The following is a 19,864-nucleotide window of genomic DNA, read 5'->3' as shown; positions in this document are numbered from 1 at the left end:
TCAAATAATCATCAGCTTACATTTGTTTTGTCTGGGTTTGTCACACAGAATCTTAAGAACTGATGTAACTTGACAGAGACTTTCAGAAGCCACTGTGAAAATAAGAACTCTCTTTCCCACCATCTTGGTCTTGGCCTCCCCTTTCCCTCCATAGCTGCCAATTTTAAACCACCAATCAAACCTCTTCCTCAGAACAGTTTGAGCACTCTGCCATCAGCCTTGTGATTTTGGTTAAACTGCCTTTGTACAACCTTTCTCTGCTGTTTTGTGGGAAGTAGACTGACCATAGGATTTGACATATTTGAAGTACTTGAACATTTGAAATGGGGAGTGAAAGTTATTAAAAATTGGAAAATGGCACATTCCTTCCCCCTCAGCTACAAGGCGGGGCTGGTGAAAAAATAGCATAGAAGCAGAGAGCTGAGAATTAGGACAAGTGAATAACATGTTGTAACAACAAAACATATAGGAGTTTCCCAGATGATATACAACAATTATATGAGACACCAGCATTAGCCTCTGTCTGGTACAGCTACCTACTTATTCTGTCATTTTTAATGCGCTTTTGAAATACTTACCCTTGAAAAAGAGTAGGGTAGGTGAATTTCAGGACAGACAGAACATACTGGAAGACAAAACACCAAGTTAGGGGATAGTACATACACACACACACACACACACACACACACACTTACTTTTCAAGTAATTTTAACAGAAATCAATGGATGCAATGGATCAGACAATGAAACAGAACCCAGCCATAAAAATAAAAAGAAACAAGTCATAGCTAGCCCTGACCTGAATAGGCTACTTGGGACAGAACTCATTTATTAATGAGTGCAATTTGAATTAACTAAGTGACCACTTCAAGTAAGAGAATCTACCAAACTCATTGGCTTATCAGATGTACATTTTTTTCCTGTAATTCAAACATAGGAGTTACAAGTAGACATTGTAAGCTGAAGAAGATTCAAAGTAAAGCCTTAGAAGCTACCTGTTGCATAGGATTATCATGACCTTTGCTGGTTCTGCCTTAATCATAAACCAAACCAAAGCAACATATATATACACACAGTACACACACACACACACACACACACACTACAAGTAATTTAATTTGGTTGATTAAATTACATGCTATTCTTACATACTTTCCCCCTTGAACTTCGTTGTTCATTTGCTTTCTGCCTTGAAAATACCACAGCCTGTTGCTTCTCATCCATCCCTGTATTCCTATAATCTGATTTTTCTAAAGGAAGTTGCAAGACTCCAGTCTTTTCTGTTTTAAAGGTAACAGATGCTAGAAAGATGCTAAAAAGACTTGCAGCACCTTAAAGACTAACAAATACAAGATGGCCTAATTTATTTTATTTATGTAAACTGCTTCTAAGCTGTCCTTCAGTGGATTCCAGAACAGAATACAATAAATATAAGAATTAATTAAAGCTACAGATGCAATAACACATTTGTCAAACAATTTATAGACTATGGGGCAAAACAAGACTATACAAACTAAAAGCAGATTAAGGCAATATAACTCTTTAAAATACCTGAGCAAATAGAAATGTTTTAACTTGGCACAAAAAGGCGGTCAGTGCCAGGTACCTCTCAGATCCAAATATGTGGTATGGCCACAGAAGTGGCCTCTCCTTGGTGCATACAAAACACATCTCCATGAAGGAATGTGCTCAAGAAAAGGGTCTCTATTAAAGATCTCATGACACAAGCAGATGGGGGGCAGGCAGGAAGACACGTTCGGTCAGGCATTTGTGTTCCAAACAAACTTTGTTGAACTACAGTTCACTTTGTCAGATCTAGTCCACAAAAGTTAATACAGAACAATCCTAACCATGTCTACTCAGAAGTATGTCCTACTGAATTCAATGGGGCTTACTCCAATGTAAATAGGGTTTGGATTGCAGCCTTAGTTTTTAAGGAACTGCAAAGACTTTTCTTGATTTTGCAGCAACAGATTAGGTCTGGAAGTGGCTGTAGATCCTGGAAAGGTTACACATTTCACTTGTCACAGAGGAGGGAACAAAATTGTCTGAAGCTTGTATTGAAGTACCTCATTGAGACTTGCTCCCAAGTAAATGTGTCTAGTTTTTTTCTTTCTCCTAACTTCAGTGCCAAAAATGAAGAAACTCCAAGATCAAGAAGCCATAAGCATTAAAAAAAACCTAACTGGGAAGGCTTGTTTTAAGAGTCTGGTCAAACATTATAGGGTGGGAAAGCCAACACATTTAAATGGAAGAAATCTGTAATTCTTTCTTAATAGTTAAAACCCAGAGTCCTAAACCTAAATATTTAAGACTTGCAGTGTATACAAACTATCAAAAAACGTTGTGCTTTGAAATGATAATACAGATAAAACTGCCACAATTTTCTTATCGCTTGAGAGCATGTTTTATTGTCTGTATGTATATACTTTAAGGCTGAGTGGGATGTGATAACCCCATATGACCTTTTGTGCATGATTTTTAATTGTTTTGAGTTTTGTTAAGAGTTCTTACACAGCCCTAGAAGTATTTCTACTTTATCCTTCACTTAAGGCAACTATATAAAGCCATTAATTTAGTTTATTCATTAAACTCTTGCTTTCCAGGGATAAATGTGAGGACTCTTCCGTCCTCTCCCCCATTCCGTGTGGGGTTTAAGAGTGGGCTAAAGGAAAGTCGATAGCTGCAAGTCGCTGCGAGGAGAAAAGTCAGTTCTCGAAAGAAACTGAAAATCCATGAGCAGCTTTTCATTGTCTCGCAGGGAAACACAAGTTCGCCGGTGCTGGAGAGAAAAGGCAAACAGTGTGTTCGATTTTCCAAGGTATAAAAACTAGCAGACCAGTCAAAACTTGCGACCCTGTGAAAAATTTTAAGTCGAAATAAAGGGCAGTTTAAACCAGCGGAGCTCTCTCAGCCTCACCTTGTTGGTGAAATAAGAAGACAAGTAGAACAAACAGAAGGCGAGACCAGTTGCAGGTCTCTTTAAATACATCTGTCAAATCATTTCACCAGTCCGGGGACAGGGAAGAAAGGCACTTTCTCCCGACTGCTGCGACCTGCCAGGAAGAGCGACTGCATGCGGCTGCCATGACAGAGACACGTTGCTCTGGAGTCTGCTCCAATGGGCGCGGAGAAAAGGGCCCCAGAAACCGCCTTCTTAAAGGGGCAACGGTTTCTCCAGGGCGGAAGGAAAAGAATGCGGCGCCGCTCTCCCCGTTCCTCTCTACGCGGCCTCAATCCCGTTTATGATGCGTTTATACACCGTCTGGCTGGTTAGTCCTTTCTGAGATGGGTGCCGCTTGGACTCCACATTTCTTCTTCCCGAAGTGGTTTTTTTTTTGCCGGCTGTCCTCAGATTTCCAGAGCAGAAGGTTATCGTTGGAGGCGGCAGTGGAGAAAATGCAAGAACTCCAAACGGAAGAAAACAAATACCGTAGATTTTAGGATTAAAGACGAAAATCGGAGGAAGCACATGTATTATAGACTTATGTTTGCTCGCCCGGGCCATGGAAACTCCTTTCAAAGGATCAGAAACTTTATAAACAAGGAAGCTGCTCCTCCACCCAGTATCCATGTAAAGATGAATTGTCTTGCGTGCTTATGCCACAATAAAGCTTTTAGCCTTTTAGAGCTACAGGATTCTTTGTTGTTTTTGCTTCAGCAGACTAACACAAGGGAGTGAGAGCATAGAAACGCGCAGCTTAAGTGTCTTGGTTTCTCTTGAAATTTTTTTATCTTTTGGTACATTTTATGGTGCACTTGGATAATGTGAAACTAACACAGCGCCACTGGTGTAAACGAATAATTGTACTATATATTTATTTAAATAACCCCGTTAACTGACGTTAACAACAATTTAGCAGTCAACAAATTGACTATTTCTTAAAAAAAAAATACAATGAAAACTACAAAGTGCTCCACATATCTTCCAGATGGGGTGCTGCCTTACAAATGGTTAATTAGGTTCCAATTCTGTGCGCTTGCGTGATTGATTCGCAAATGTCCATATACAGTACATTCAGTTGAAGGGTGCTTTTGCTAGTGATTCACACCTGTTTTCTCAGAAGATCAGACTTATTTGTAATAAGAAAAAGACAACTAAATGCACTGGAAAGTGTAGGATAGGATAAGTGTTCAATAAACAGGACGGAAAAACACTGCTGTTTCCTGTCCACAGCTATGAGCTGTCCTATTTCTGTGCTGTGTGTTCTGGTCCCTCATCTCAACTTCTCCCCCACTTTTTACTGCCTTTTCTCACTCTTGAACATGGGCACAAATATTTCTGCACCTGTCCATGCACACTTAAAAAAAAATCTATAGGAAGTGGACAAGGGCAAGTCTTAGTTATGATGCTTCCCAATGGTGAACCCCAGAGCTGCAGACTGTGATTGAAAAAGAAACCCGAGTCGTGGGGGTGCCGAATCCCAAATGACAGGCATTTCTCATCTGAAAGAGAAGATGGATTTAAAGGTCATCGCTGAGGAGCCATTCGTGTTCCCATTTATTCAAAAGCGTAGGTTCCAGCGCTAATTTACGGTAGTTCTTTGGACAGTGGTTTATTTTCACGGCATTGTGAGAAAACAGTGCCATAAACGAATGAAAGGGACGGAGTGATTTTATCCGTACGACAAAAGAGGAAGCGAAGCGGCCAACAGCAACACAAAAGCCTCTCATGGCAGGGGAGATTCCAAAGGAAGTGACGTCACCGGGACGTGCACTCGGCGAACCAATAGGCAGCCAGCGCCGACGGCGAAGGGGCGGGAGGAGTTGAGGCGAGCGGAGAAGAAGCCGGAAGAAGTTTTATTTCTGCCAGGCGCCCTCTTACCCTGTTGCTGCTCTTCCTTCTCTCGACGTCCATCTCCGTTCCTTTGCACGCCTAACATGGAGCCCGGAGCAATCGCTGCTGTCGTCCCCGCTCCTGAGGCGAGCGCGAGTCCAGCTTGGCCCCAAAGCAAGGTGAGGCGGGGAAGGCCGGCGACGGCCGTGTCCGAGGAATTTCTTCAGGCCTGGTCTAGATCCAGCCGCCCCCAGAACGAGAGCCAGCGGGGGAGGCCTGAGGTGGCGGGGTGGGCGCCGTCGTCGCTTCAGGCATTGAAGGGCGGCGGCGGCGGCGGCGAGGATCCCCCCATTGATAAGCGGGTAGAGCGGAGGCCTCGTCGCGTAATTCCCTGAGAGGAAACAAAATGAAATCTCCCCCCCCCCCCCGGCCTCTCTCTCTCACACACTCTTGGTTTTCTCTCAGGGAATGTTGTGACTGTTAAGAAAAACGACGCTGTCTCCCCTCGCGGAACCTGAAGTGGTACAGCCCACTCACTTCGTGTAATTCTACCCGCCTCGTCCTTCTGCGGGTGTAAAGGAGGCGTCAGGCCTCCAGAGAAGGAGGCTTTGGCTTTGCCTCCTCTCCCGCCACACTGGTTGGGACGGGTAGGGGGGGGGCGCGGGTTTTATTGGCCGAAGTGACCCCTTATCTGAGTCTATGCTCAGATAAGCTTGCCTGTTTGTCAGTCTTCTGATAAGAGGCTACAGATGGATATGGTGCTGGGCTCAGAGCCAAGTAAGTCATTTGTAGTGCTCTGAAACCTGGTATTCATTGAGAGGGACCATTAACTGGTCCATCATTCATAAATTAGATTTATGGGTGTGCTGCTGTAACGTTTAAAGTAACAGCTGTTTTACAAATTCTTAATAATTCCTAACTCTCAATGATCTTACTAATGTAAGCTGGAGCAGATAGGCTGCAATCTAGTTCAGAACAGCAAGATCAGCCTTAGTGTTATGTAACATGAATTTCTGAGAGAAGAGTTCTTTGTAAGCCAGACCTTTGGTCCTTTATCAATAAAGTTGGCATGGTAAAAAGCATTTGTTCTCTGTCATGTGGATCTTTGATCAGTGTGGACACATATTCCTCCGCTAATCAAACCCTTTGATTTTTATCAGTAGGTATTTTGTAGGATCATTCATAGATGGCACTCAGTGTTTGAAACTCCCATTGTTCTAAGCACATTTTGCGACAGGGAATTTCATTAGCATGAACAGTTTCTGAGCTCCAGGCGCAGTATTGCGCCTGAGATTTCAGATTAAAACTGCAGAATGGAAGGAAAGGAGGACCTTTTTCTGCCTCCCCACTTCCAGTTACTCTCTGAAGACTGGAGAAGAGACCCTCTTAAGGATATTAAGGTGTGGGCAGGGGAAGGACTAGACCATGTGAAAAATGAACATGATATTTTAGCTGCAGTTCATTCATTTTCAGCTTTGTATTCTTGTTATAAAAAGTGTGTCTAGACACCCCATTGTTGTGCCCATAACCTAGGTTTAAGGTGTCATTTAGTTCCTAGTTTTCATATCTCGGTTTCTAACAGTGTTGGCAATGATCAGTGAAAAAACAGGGGGAGACTGTCTTATCCTGGACATGTTCAGTTATTTAAGTGGAGAAAGTGACAATTTCAGATCTGAAACAGAAATTGAGTGAATTATAGAGGCAAATATTTAAACAGCTCTCATATTTTAAATGCTGATATATTTTTATGTATATTTTTTAAAGGCATTATTCAGTCTTTAAATAAAAAGTAGTAAGACTCACTTCTGTGACTTCACAAGACTGGATTCATTTTACACATTGTATTTCCGTGTATCTATACAAAGAAATGTGACATCAGGATTTTATGCAAAGAAAAATTATCTGTCTTATCCATAGCCAAAAAGATACCTATTTTTGTTGCAGTGTCCATGGGGAACTCCTAAAAACACCACAATATCATGTTCCTTTGCTGATGTCATGAGTGAGCAGCTAGCTAAAGAGTTACAGTTAGAGGAAGAAAATTCTTCTTTTCCTGAAGTGGTATCGTAAGTTGAACGTCCTTACATTATGAATTCTTATTACAGACTTAGTTAATTGTTAGTGGGATCCTGTATTTTTTTTTTTACAGATGCAATTCTTCACACTTGTACTTGGAAGTATATATTACATAAGTAGAACTTCTGAGTACATATGCATAGAGTCAGATGGTGAGTGTGATTTTTGGGAAACTATTGTAGCAATAGCTAAAGTCAGTATTGGGGCTTGACAAAGTATTTTCGTTGGGGTAAAAAAGCTAGTTACGACCCTTCCTACCTGCTGCTGCTATAGCTTTCTCTTCAGGTTTGAGAGAGGAAAAAAGTTGGTGCCTAGTGAAATGACTCATCTTACACAAGGTGCCTAAAAGAGTCTGAATTGCTTCCTTGTTTTAAGTGAGCTGTATTCAAAAGGAAGGGAGTAGAATTACCACACTCCATGTTGTATACTGTGTGGAAATTATTTAGTGTCCTGCCAGGCTCCTTTAAAATCAAGAAATTGCATAGCCACCTCCTTCCTTTTTAATTACACAAAGCAATCAACTTCCTCCTCTGCAACGTATATTATATGGCAGCTAAAAATGTACTATATTCTTAGTTGGAGTACCAAGGGCTGAATTGTCCCGCTAAGTGTTCTCTTTTGGTCTCTCATATCCAGGGCTGTTGAAGGATCATTTATTAGTGGGGAGAATATTGATACTTCCAGTGACTTGATGCTGGCACAAATGCTGCAAATGGAATTTGATAGAGAGTTTGATGCACAGCTTCGACGTGAAGAAAAGAAGTTCAACGGAGATAGCAAAGGTTACTATCATGAGTCATGATTTCTTTGTAAGGGTGAATCTTTCTGTTTCTTAGTGGCCCTTCTAACAACTGTTAACTCATATACATTTTTGTTTCTATTTCTCAAGTGTCCATATCTTTTGAGAACTACCGCAAGGTACATCCTTTTGAAGACAGTGACAGCTCTGAAGATGAGGTTGATTGGCAGGATACTCGTCATGATCCTTATAGAGCAGGTACCATTTGGATTAAAAACATATGAAATGTACCATTTCTATAAGCAAAGTTTTTCATATTGTAGGATCCTGAAAAAGTGTTTTGTGAGGCCATTGGCAACTGCTTAATGAAGATCATGCTGTGAATTACATAATATGCTGTTATCTTTTAAATATTATAATGTTTAATAGAGCACATGGGAGTGCTTTCAATAGAAAAAGGCAAATCCCTGCTAAACTGTAGCTTGAATTCTAAAAATTTAGAATAGGGTATAGGGAGGAGAAGAAAAGGAAGGAATGTGAGTAAAGCAGTTATGTTTACTTCTCTTGTGCAAAGATTGTCTGGGAGACAGATTCAGGAATGGGAAGCTGCAGCCTTCCAATAACTTTGTCAGTAGTTCATGCATTTTCTAGTTATGTTGATTAAATATGAATTATTAGCAACACATTTCAAAAAAAATCTTTACTAAATGAGCCCCCTTTTTGGGTTATGAAAGTGTCAGATTTTCTCAAGCTTCCCTAAGAACTAAAACCTTTTTGTTCACTATAGCTGCAAAGAAATAACAGCCAAAAGAAATGGAAAGGTTCAGGGTAGTTTGTGTAGGGAACCATATGATATAACTCTATCTATCTAGTGATCACATCAGTGTAATTTGTGCCCTAGAATGCTTTGTAGGATGTGGCTAAAAAGGTTGCATACATTTACTAGTCTTGGAAGTGTATTTTGAGTGCAGTATTTTTATTATTCATAGATAAGCCCACTACTACTCCCAAGAAAGGCTTTATAGGAAAAGGAAAAGATATTACTACCAAGCATGATGAGGTTGTGTGTGGAAGAAAGAATACTGCTCGAATGGAAAATGTAAGTTCTGTCCTAAGTTTATGATTGACGTTCCAAGGTTGGTCCATGACTACTTGCAAAACACTTGTTGACTCTTGATATATACTGCTTCACTTCCCATGATAACTCAGTACTTGATACAAATGTCATGATAGTATCTATGTCAGTATTTAAACTTGTTCTATGCACCTGTTTAAAAACAATTATATGGCTCTATTTGCACATAACACAAAGCCCTGGTTTGTTGTAACCATAGTTTGCCCATCTGTGAGGTAACTCATGGCATGTTGAACAAACAAGTCATGGCTTGTTTTCTCCCAAGCTAAATTTGTTTTCTAGCTGCTCTTACCTCATGCCTCTGTAGCTTGGTGAGTATCCAGCACTGGGAGGCCAACAAACCATGGTTCAGCAAGCCACACTTCATCTAAACAAGCCATAATTTAGCACGGCATGTAAACTAGGCCATGATCTCTTAGCTTCTGAAGCGTGTGTCAGAGATCCAGATCCAGAAGGGAGCATGGTATCCTATTACCTTGGAATGCCCCCTAATGTCTCTGGTTAAATGCTTTCGTAGAAGGATTTCATAGGATCATAGAATTGTAGAGTTGGAATAGACCATGAGTGTCATCTAGCCGAACCCTGTACTAGAAGTTCATAGTATAGTTGCCCCATATTTTTATTCTTTCTTATAACTATATTGATCTGTTGTAGTTTGTATTTGTCATGGCCTCTATCAAGAACAATAAAATTTATTATCTGCATTACTGTCATCTGCAGTGTGCTTTAGTGGATAAAGTGCTAAGCTTGAACATGAGAGATCTGGGTTCAAATTTCTGCTCTGTCTTAAAGCTCCCAAACTGGCCTGGAGCGAGTCTCTCTCCCATAGGTCTTCTCTTTAGATTGTTATGATAATATGGTGGAAAGTTATTTTTGCTGTTCTGAGCTGCAGGTGTAGGTCTCCCCTATCAGCAACTTTTTCAGACACACAGAAAATTCCATGTCATTCACTGAATTTCACCTGTCTTCACAGTTTGCACCTGAATTTCAAGTTGGTGATGGAATTGGTATGGACCTAAAATTGTCCAATCATGTCTTCAATGCCTTAAAGCAGCATGCATACTCCGAGGAACGTAGAAGCGCCAGGCTCCATGAGAAGAAGGAACATTCTACTGCTGTACGTTTTGGTGACTCAGACAAAATGAAAATTGCATAGTTTAGCAGCACTGTATTATTTAGAATAAACTTGATATCTGAATACTGGAAATGTTAAGACTTTTCTGGAGTCATAGCAGAACATTATTTGAGAGTTGCACCTGCTGAGTAGGTTGTTTTATGCCATAACTGAAGTAATTGATACAGAAAAATATATAGAGGATAGTTTTAAAATTTAAAGCACCTGATCAAGCTAAAGTTCATAGCGCTTGTAGATTAATCAAAGGAACGTTTTGTCATCTGCACTAAACATACAGCATAATAAAAGTTTATCTTCCCCGCTCTTCTTGTGCAGGAAAAAGCAGTAGATCCTAAAACACGCTTACTTTTGTATAAGATGGTCAATTCTGGAATGCTGGAGACCATCACTGGATGCATAAGTACAGGAAAAGAGTCGGTGGTGTTTCATGCATATGGAGGAAGGTATTTTTAAAAATATGGTTATGATACTTGTATTGTGTAAAACTGAGAGCAACTGCAGAGCAACATAGTATTTGGAATACTTGTATACTGTTCGTTACCTTAGATTTTATAAAATTGTTGCGGTGGAAGTATGCAGGATAACACTTGTCCCCCTTCCTTAAAATAAATAATATCATAGGCTATACTGAAACCTTAAGTTAAATCTACTATTTAAATCTAGTAATGTAAAATATACATGATTATAAAATGAATATTTAACTAGTTCAATGGTCAAATGTTTCAAAGCTGACATATTGAGATATAATGCAATGAAATAATTTTCCAAATATGTTCTCGTCTTTTGCCTTATCTATACTTTCTCATCTGTTTTACTGGTTGAAGCTTCTTTAAAATTGGTTTGTAGGCATGTAACTAAAACTTCTTTTTTTCTCCTCTTAAAGTTTGGGTGAGGATGCTAGCACCATACCTTCAGAATGTGCTATAAAGGTGTTTAAAACAACTCTGAATGAATTTAAGAATCGTGATAAATATATCAAAGATGATTATAGGTTCAGGGATCGTTTCAGCAAACTGAATCCACGAAAGATAATCCGAATGTGGGCTGAGAAAGAAATGCACAACTTAAAAAGGTATGGAAATGTAGTTGCTTAAAAAGGTATGGAACTTAAAAAGGTATGGAAATGAATAAGCTGTAGCATCTTGTTGAAAACCAAGTAAAATCTCCCTTCAACATTGACTACGTGTCTTGAACCATGTTCCTTTATGTATAAAATATTTTACATTGTTTACAATTATTATTTGCTATACTGTACAAGTAACTGTTTTGCTTTAAATCTTAATTTATTTAAAACTATATATTGCCTGTCCAGTTGGTGTATACAATAAAATACAAAGCTATACAAAATGGTTAAAAATAAAAAAAATCCAGCATAAATCATAATTGAGTACAACCCATTAGTTAATACATTTAAAGCTGTTATTAAAATGTTATATGGCAGTAATGAGGAATCTGCAGCCCACAAGTCTAATTCAGGCTGGTATAAATGTGCCTAATTTGGCCCCCAATCCACCTTGTATGTTGTATATGATGTTTGGTGTGGGGCAGGGAAAGACATGGGTGCAGAGGATTGATAAGAGCCTCACAATGCGGAATCAAACAGGGTTTGCTTGATTGGCAGTGACTTCAAGCTCCAGTTGAATCAGTTAAAATGTCTTTTAACTGATGGAAGAAGAAGAAGAAGAGTTTGGATTTGATATCCCGCCTTTCACTCCCCTTCAGGAGTCTCAAAGCTGCTCACATTCTCCTTTCCCTTCCTCCCCCACAACAAACACTCTGTGAGGTGAGTGGGGCTGAGATACTTCAGAGAAGTGTGACTAGCCCAAGGTCACCCAGCAGCTGCATGTGGAGGAGTGGAGATGCGAACCCGGTTCACCAGATTACGAGACTACCGCTCTTAACCACTACACCACACTGGCTGTCTTGAATTCAAGCTGTGCTGCAAAGGAGAAATGGGTGACCTGATGTCAGGTGATTGACAGGTGGGCAGCCCCATCCACCTGTCAAAGTGACCCACCAAAGGTGGGTGAGCTTAAGGATCTTGCCAGCTCAGCTGAGAAGATTCACGACCCTGTTGTATGCTTTTATAAAGAGCCAGTAACTGTAATTGAGTCAAAACAGGTATGACAGTGTAGGCATGTTGGTGAGTTTTGACTAGCTGTAAATACTTATGCTCTAATGCTTTTTTCGTCTTCTTCACAGAATGCAGGCAGCTGGCATTCCTTGTCCAGAAGTGGTTACCCTTAAAAAGCATGTCTTAGTTATGTCCTTCATTGGCCAGGATCAAGTTCCAGCTCCTAAACTAAAAGAAGTAAAACTCAGTAGCGAAGACATGAAGAAGGCTTACTATCAGGTTCTTCATGTAAGATCAATACAATTGTCTTGTCTTGAAACTATTGGCAAGAGTTCCTTTCAATAACAGATAATTGATGAATATTTATTTATTTATTTACTTACTGAATTTATATAAATGTGCATGTAGGGTCCCTCCGCTGTCTGGTAAGGTTGTTAAGATCATCAAATGAAGCCCATTAGTTTTTCCATGGCCTGATTATTGGCTTGTAATATGGAGTCTGGCATTTTCATTAGGGGCACCAGTGTTGTGGAACATGGGAGGCCCCATCAGTATTGGCATTCCACCTGCTCTTAAAGATGCACCTGTTTCAACAAGCATTTCCCTGATCTTGAAATACTTTATTTGATGGTTGTTTTAACTGTTATGCTCTTTTAATAGGCTTATTTATTATGGATGTGTTAATGTGGTTTTACTATGTACTTTAATTATATTGTCTTTTTAGTCAGAACTGTATTGGAGTCAAAGATTACTACAAGTAGCTTGAACAAAAATTTGAATACAGGACCACTGAAAGTGTTGGTTCTGTGAAACCATCAATTATCTTTACAACAGTATTTCCTAGAGTCCCACAATACTTGGATTATATTTAACACTCCCGAGATTGACAGTCTTTCTTAGTGTAGTTACAGATAGGTAGCCGTGTTGGTCTGCCATAGTAAAAAAAAAATAAAAAATCCTTCCAGTAGCACCTTAAAGACCAACTAAGTCTTAGTTGGTCTTTAAGGTGCTACTGGAAGGAATTTTTTTTGTTTTTTCTTAGTGTAGTAAGTGTACTATAAAAAGTCATGGCTAAGTACTTTTAGTAGAAGCAAGAGTGATTAGGGCATTTAAAAAACATGCCTATCAGTCATATGCAATTGCACTTCTGCACTGTTCAGATAAGCTAACTAGAGTGAGCATGCCAAATATTATCTGTAATTTAACTTGGTAATATTTTGTTTCTGAAAAATAAGCAAAGGTTCTTTCATATGGTTGCTTTCTGTATCCAGCATGTATGTACTCATGCATACACTAATCAGTCTTTAGTGGTAATACTGAATAATAATTTAGTGGCATGGAGAGCATTCCCATTAATAACTTGCTGCTTGTTTCTAGATGATGCAACAGTTGTATAAAGAGTGCAGTTTAGTTCATGCTGACCTAAGTGAATACAACATGCTGTGGCAAGGGGGAAAGGTAAGCAGATTCTGCATGGAGAAAAATAACTAGAGATGGTCCCATATGCAAATATCTGAAATACTCATCTTATTTATATTATAGGTCTGGTTAATTGATGTCAGTCAGTCTGTGGAGCCCACTCACCCACATGGACTCCAGTTCTTGTTTAGAGATTGCAGGAATGTTTCACAGGTAAAGCGTCTGACAATCTTGTTATTTTGTATTTGTATCTGTAGAAGTGCATATATCTTAAAATGTATATGGAAGTTTTCTCAAAATATTTATCACTTCATTCTGAAAATGTAGGTTTAATTTTAGTGGGGAAGAGAGAGAATTATATTCAGGGACATTCAAGGAAGAGTTGAAAACATCTTAAATTGTAATTGATTTTTGGTCTCTTAGTTGCTTGTAATACAAAAAACAAAAAACCTTTTAATAGGTCTTTTTAATAGGTTATCAAAATACTTTATTCAAGGCCCTGACCTTGATCTGGAGACTCCACTCCCCTTCGAAAATAAGACAACACAGGCTTATAAAACATGCTTGTATTTGTGTGGGAGAAATGCAGGCTAGAAAGCTTAGGAAAATCTTATTGCAAGTCCAAATGTCCACAAATAATAGCTACCTCAAACAACTGCTAGACTAAAGAAAGAGAGAAAGAAGGGGGGGGAATGCTTTTATGAATTCAATGGTTAAACTTATCTTTGCTTTTAATGAAAGTTCTTCCAGAAGAATGGTGTGTCTGAAACACTCGGTGAAAGAGAGCTCTTCAATGCTGTCTCAGGTTTAAACTTAGCAGCTGACAATGAAGTGGACTTCTTAGCTGAGGTAAGTTCGCCTCACCTTGGAGTGTGTGGGGGAGGGGGAGTATAAATATGATCTTATTCACTAGGTTGCACTCAGAGCAGCTCTTAGAATGTGCAGAGAGATCTGCATTATGAAGGCAGAGTTGAGCCCAATTTTTTTGCATTGTTATTCATACATTTGGACATGCCGCTTGTCTTTGTGTGACCCAGCCTTTCTGTCTAAATATGAAGCATTCCCCCTAGGAATATATGTGTGAGTACTATTCATGAAACTTATTCATGTACCATTTTAGTGAAACCCTTGGTTTCTACAAGAGACAAAGCGTTAACCTGCCCAATAAAGTGAGCAAATGTAGGGTTTTCAGAAAACCAGTTTTTATCATAGTCCTGAAAATCCTGAGTCTTGGGGCACAAATAATTAACCAGACCTAACTTGATCTGGGGATGCAGATGGCACTGTGGGTTAAAGCCTCAGCGTCTAGGACTTGCTGATCGAAAGGTCGGCGGTTCGAATCCCTGCGGCGGGGTGCGCTCCCGCGGCTCGGTCCCAGCGCCTGCCAACCTAGCAGTTCGAAAGCACCTCCGGGTGCAAGTAGATAAATAGGGACCGCTTACCAGCGGGAAGGTAAACAGCGTTTCCGTGTGCGGCTCTGGCTTGCCAGAGCAGCGATGTCACGCTGGCCACGTGACCCGGAAGTGTCTCCGGACAGCGCTGGCCCCTGGCCTCTTGAGTGAGATGGGCGCACAACCCCAGAGTCTGTCAAGACTGGCCCGTACGGGCAGGGGTACCTTTACCTTTACCTTTAACTTGATCTGACAATGCTTTCTGCTGTGTGTGTTTTCTTAGGAAAATTGTTCTTGTATTAGCTATACTCATTTTGCTACTTATTTTAGACATTATATGTACTGCTTAATTACAGTCAAATCTAAGTGCTATGGAGAAGGCTCAATACAATAAAACTAAAATGAATTAAAACAATAAAATCAGAACTCAGATAAAAAGCCTACTGGATTCCCTCCCCCCCCCCCTTTTTTTTTAGTATTGTGAGTTAGAGTAGTGAACTGCAAAAATAGTATATTTGGGTTTGGCGTTCAATGTCAACTTTAAGAGAATTTTTCAAATTGAAAACAGGCTTGTTAAAACTCTAAAATTAATGAATTATTTGTAACTTAGACAATAAACATTTATTTTAAACAATTGTATTGTGATGTTCACTGCAGTTAGCAATTCTAGAGTGGTAACAATGAAACTGTAGAATATACATAAATTATACACCAAACAGCATATCAGCAAAACAATGTAATTGCAACCACCAGAACCATAGACTGACATTACATTTCAGCGAAGACCTAAGCTAATAGTCAGGTGTACACAAACTGCTTTTCAAAACAGTTTCAGTAGTGGATTGCCATATGGCATAGACTGCTGCTGTTTGGGGAAACTCGAGACCAAAGGTCCTCTGAGGCTCAAAGGAATTAGTTGTCTGCAGTTGCTTGGTTTCTGTGGACTTTGTTTTCACTAACATGGGTCTGTGATTTTGACTTTAATTTGGCTCTTAGTTAAACATGCAGATAATATTTCCATTGAATATGCTTGTATAGGAACCACTGGGAATGGTTCAACAGAAGCAGTATTTTCACTAAACTATGTATGAAAATCCCAACTAACTCCTTGTTCTTAGAACATAATTGTGTGTGGGCTGAGCTGATGGTGCTGTTATCTGCATTTCCCATTATGCCTTGTTCATTTTCCCCAGCACAAAAGATGTTTTGTTACCAGGTGAGACTATCTTGCATATGGTGTGTCAATCTATTTTGCTTCTGCAAGGGAAAAAATGTCGAGGATGGTAATGCTGGTGAAACAGGAAGAAAATAAAATCGGCAAAGCTCAATAACAGGCTTTTTGTATGAACTCACAATTGTTTAAACATGAGCTGATCAGTAATTTGACAACAATAAAAGGTGAAGACAAAGGCAGTACAAGTTCAGCAAATTGGTATCATGCCAAGCAGAATTGCAGTACATTTAAATATAGTCTGTTTCTGACTACTATGTGTCTTTCTGTTTTATAGATTGAAGCTTTGGAGAAGATGAGTGAAGATCATGTTCAAAATCATGGGGAAAAGGTGTCTTTGTATCCGAGTGATTATGGGAGTCCACCAACATCTTGCAATGAATAGCACTTTGAGTTGAACTGAAACATCTTTTTTGCATCTTACATTAAGTGCAGTGATTAAATGTCAGCTGCCAAAAGCAACAGAAGTTATGGTCAACTCAGAATGCCATAAATGAAACTTCAGGGAACGTGCATTGGTGCTTTGGTGTGTTTTTCAGACAAGCCCACGTTAGGTCACTGGGACTGTCAACTACATGGCTCTCTGACAATGGGAAGTAATTTTCCTTTTTAATCTGACATGAATTTTTCAGGTCAGTGCAGCTGAGTTAAGAATATGGTGTGATGAAATATTTAATTTATTTAATGTCACAATTTCAGACTAAACTAAAGTACAACATAAAAATGGGAAAGAGTGATTGATACTCTTTCCTTCCCCTTACACTTTTACATAGTGGTATATCTGATGGAGGAAAAAGTTTAAAACTTTTTGTGCGTATGGTTTATGCACAGACTTTAATTTTAATAGTGTATGGTTAAAGGGAGGCTCACATTATGTTTCATAACTATATTCAACATTGATTTCATATCAAAAGTTTACTATTTTTACAAAAACTTTAATATTCGATATACAAAATTTATATTAATCACTAAGAACAGCCTAAAACATTTTATATGATTTTTACACAATAATAAAAAAAACTCTTTTCCTGTAATTTGATTCTTAAATATGCAGGCCATTATGTTAAATGCTGAAAGAAGAAACTTGCTACTGGATTATAGCAAAAACATTTGGTCTTTGTTTCTTGAACAATACTTGAACAGAAGGCACCTTAGTATGATTCTCACATGGAGGCAGCTTTGGGGGAAAATATAAACAAGTCTAAATTACACAAAATTAGTAAGGATGCACAGCAGAAGAAGCTTCTGTACAGTTGTATCCTAAATGCATAAACTTGAGATGATAGTAAATGTACATCTTTGCACAAGAGATTCTTTAGGTGTGATTCAGAAAACATCTTTTCTCTCCGCATGTGTATGTAACGTAGCCTCTCATGTAATACAATTTGATGCAGTTGATATGACCACATAAACAAAAAACCCAATAGAACACAAATCCTTGGTGATGCATATGTGTAAGAAATCTAGAGTCCTGTAACAATGAACATGTCTACAAGATCTTATATGGAAGTTGAGGACAGACTTGCCTCTCTATTCATGTATTGTTGATTTCATTCTTGGAGTGTACCTAAGTGTAACTAAATTGTATCATTTCACTAAGGTCAGTATTAAAAAACAGTTCATTCACTGACAGATTTATTGGATTAATGGACTTAGTAGGTGGTAAAATTTTAGAATGGTCATCTTTTGTTTTCAGATTTCTTCTTTTAGATCCCTTCATTATGTTGTAGTGAGAGACTTGCTGTGTGAAGCTCTCATAGTGGCCTATGGAAAAGCTCGTTCCATGCAAAAATAAGAGGGATAATAAACAAATCTGATCTTGTCCCTGTGTTCGTGTAGAGTTTTTTTGTCCAGCTTTTGTCTTTGTCCAGCTTTAAAAATTACATTCTAGTTCAAAATCCATCATTCTCACAAAAGTGAATGAGTGTAACATGCTGAGAGGCTGGTCTATAGAAAAGATATTTAAAGTATGCATTGTATTTACCTGTCCATATAAAATCTGATCAATTTTCAAATAAGACATTGGCAAGTACAATCAAATGCAGCCATCCAATTAATGTAGCAGAAGTGTAATGTGTGCTTTTTAAAACTCTTATGATGTTCCTGATAGGCTTTTACTAAATTGGGTATTAAGAACTATTGAAAATTCTTTGGGTTGTTTTTTTAAAAAAAATACCCTTTGGCCAACCTTTCAGATGACCTGCATTTTTTATTATTATTGTGTACCGCCCTATAACCGTAGGTCTCAGGGCGGTTCACAACATAAAATCACAGTATAAAAATGCAAAATACATAATAGAAATAAAAACAAGGACAGCCCAATAATCCCCCCTCCCCAACACATTTTAGAAGAGCATTTGTTTGGAAATGGTATGGTGGTCTTGTTAATGATTCAGCTACTGCAGCCACCTTCACAAATTTTGGTATTGTAAGTAAAACCAAAACCCTCTTCAACAGCAAAAGGCCTCCCTTTGCCTCCCTGAGAACTGCTTTTACAATTCTACACTTTCAATCAATGCCCACATCAGTCTTAGATGGAAGATACAGGAAAGTTCCAATGCATTTAAGATTCTGTATTTGTGGGGCAGGTGAATTTAGATCTTCCCCATTACATACATACTCCATTGTCAGCTCAGCTCTATCAAAACCCCAGAAAGATTTTTGGAACAGGGGACAGAACCCAGAAGTGAAAATATGTTGGCTATTATATGACTGTGACCCACTTGTCACATATAAAGCAGCTTTATTCGCAAAAGCCACTAAAAGTATTTATGCTAGTCACATAAAAGACAACACTAGATTGTGCAGGGGATTCATTAATTTGATTTATTGTAAATGGTTGCTTATTTCTGGATCTTTCTTTACAGGTTTTATTGGATTTGCTGGTTTTGTAATTGGATTTGTAATGGCTTTTAGTCAAATACAGCGATTGATTGATTGATGTTGGGCAGTGTGTGTAGGACATAAGAGGCTTGACAGAACTGGTCCAAAGAGGTCAAAGACAAATAGTACATCCACTGTTGCCTTTTTCTAAACACATCTCAAAGGCCTTCCCCAGAGTAATGCTAATCCTGAGGTCATTAGAAACTTTTTTCTCATTTTAATATTACAAAGTAGCATTACATTGACATTTAGCTGCCCTGGAAACTTAGTACAAGTATGCTTCTGCGTATCCAGTTATAATGGATACAGTTGTTTATACAACCCAGTACTGATGGCAGGATTCTTCTGGAGGTGATCCTTCCCTGGTTTACAAAAGCATTGAAAGTAAAATGCTTTAATATTTGTCATGTTGAGAGCCAAGTCTCCCCACAGTGGGAAACATGTCTATTCTGTGGCATTTTGTTGGCAGAAGAGATGTGCAAGATGGTGTGCATCTTCTATTCTCTGTCCAGAAGCTGACCTGATGGGCAGCTGCATCGTCCTTTAACTAAGGCAATGACCCACCTTGCTCCTCGGCATCTGAAAGTAGCAGGCAACTTAGTGCAGAGCTTGCAGGTCCTATTACCTCATTGCCTAATGATAGCAAGATTTGGACACTTGGTCACACAATATGCAATTATGAAATCTGTGGGGTCAAGAAATTATGATAGCTATTAGTTAAATTGACTTTTGAAGTTTAGACAAATTTCTAGGATTTATGTAATCCTGTACATTAGAAGCACTGCCCACTAGATTCAATGGAACTTGGTGCCAAGTAAGCATGTACAGAATTGCAGCAAATGTTTGTTTGCTAAATTGGGGCTGTAGCTCAGTACATTTGCAACACAGAAGGTCCTGGGTTCAATCCCTGGCATCTCCAGGTAGGCCTGGGAATGCCCACAACCCTGGAAAGCTGCCAGCTGCCAGTATCAACAGACCCAGGACCCACTTTTAACTCAAACATGC

The 19,864-nt window shown here is 39.0% G+C and overlaps 2 protein-coding genes across 5 annotated transcripts in view; one reads left to right on the top strand and one right to left on the bottom strand.

Annotated features, from left to right (window-relative positions):
• The window catches only part of TMEM241 (transmembrane protein 241), a 37,940-nt gene extending 34,876 nt beyond the window's left edge, over positions 1-3,064 (bottom strand). For all 4 annotated transcript variants that reach the window (XM_083748293.1, XM_083748294.1, XM_083748296.1 and 1 more), the window contains exons 1-2: positions 2,920-3,064; positions 579-625 (exon numbers count right to left, since the gene is read on the bottom strand). In XM_083748293.1, the coding sequence (XP_083604419.1) occupies positions 579-625; positions 2,920-2,991 (119 nt within the window). In that variant the 5' untranslated portion in view covers positions 2,992-3,064. The remainder of the gene's footprint in view (positions 1-578; positions 626-2,919) is intronic.
• Positions 3,065-3,262: 198 nt separating this feature from the next.
• Positions 3,263-17,798, top strand: RIOK3 (RIO kinase 3). The gene is made up of 13 exons (XM_083748268.1): positions 3,263-4,955; positions 6,721-6,842; positions 7,489-7,634; positions 7,742-7,849; positions 8,581-8,690; positions 9,700-9,843; positions 10,177-10,304; positions 10,745-10,933; positions 12,064-12,223; positions 13,313-13,393; positions 13,478-13,567; positions 14,096-14,203; positions 16,254-17,798. The coding sequence occupies exons 1-13, from the start codon at positions 4,881-4,883 to the stop codon at positions 16,359-16,361; spliced, it is 1,569 nt and encodes a 522-aa protein (XP_083604394.1). The 5' UTR covers positions 3,263-4,880; the 3' UTR covers positions 16,362-17,798.
• The last annotated feature ends 2,066 nt before the right edge of the window (positions 17,799-19,864 follow it).

Source organism: Podarcis gaigeae (assembly GCF_964106915.1).
Source record: "Podarcis gaigeae genome assembly, chromosome: 7".
Lineage (NCBI taxonomy): Eukaryota > Metazoa > Chordata > Lepidosauria > Squamata > Lacertidae > Podarcis > Podarcis gaigeae.
The sequence above is the reverse complement of the archived record's forward strand: the minus strand, read 5'-3'. Positions and strand labels throughout refer to the sequence as shown.

What these genes read in the sequence shown, in the direction of transcription:
- RIOK3 (XM_083748268.1), top strand. Translation starts at nt 4,881, where the DNA reads ATGGAGCCCGGAGCAATCGCTGCTGTCGTCCCCGCTCCTGAGGCGAGC. An exon ending in CAGCTTGGCCCCAAAGCAAG is followed by an intron (nt 4,956 to 6,720) that starts GTGAGGCGGGGA and finishes TTTTTGTTGCAG; the next exon opens with TGTCCATGGGGAACTCCTAA. An exon ending in TTTCATGCATATGGAGGAAG is followed by an intron (nt 10,305 to 10,744) that starts GTATTTTTAAAA and finishes CTCCTCTTAAAG; the next exon opens with TTTGGGTGAGGATGCTAGCA.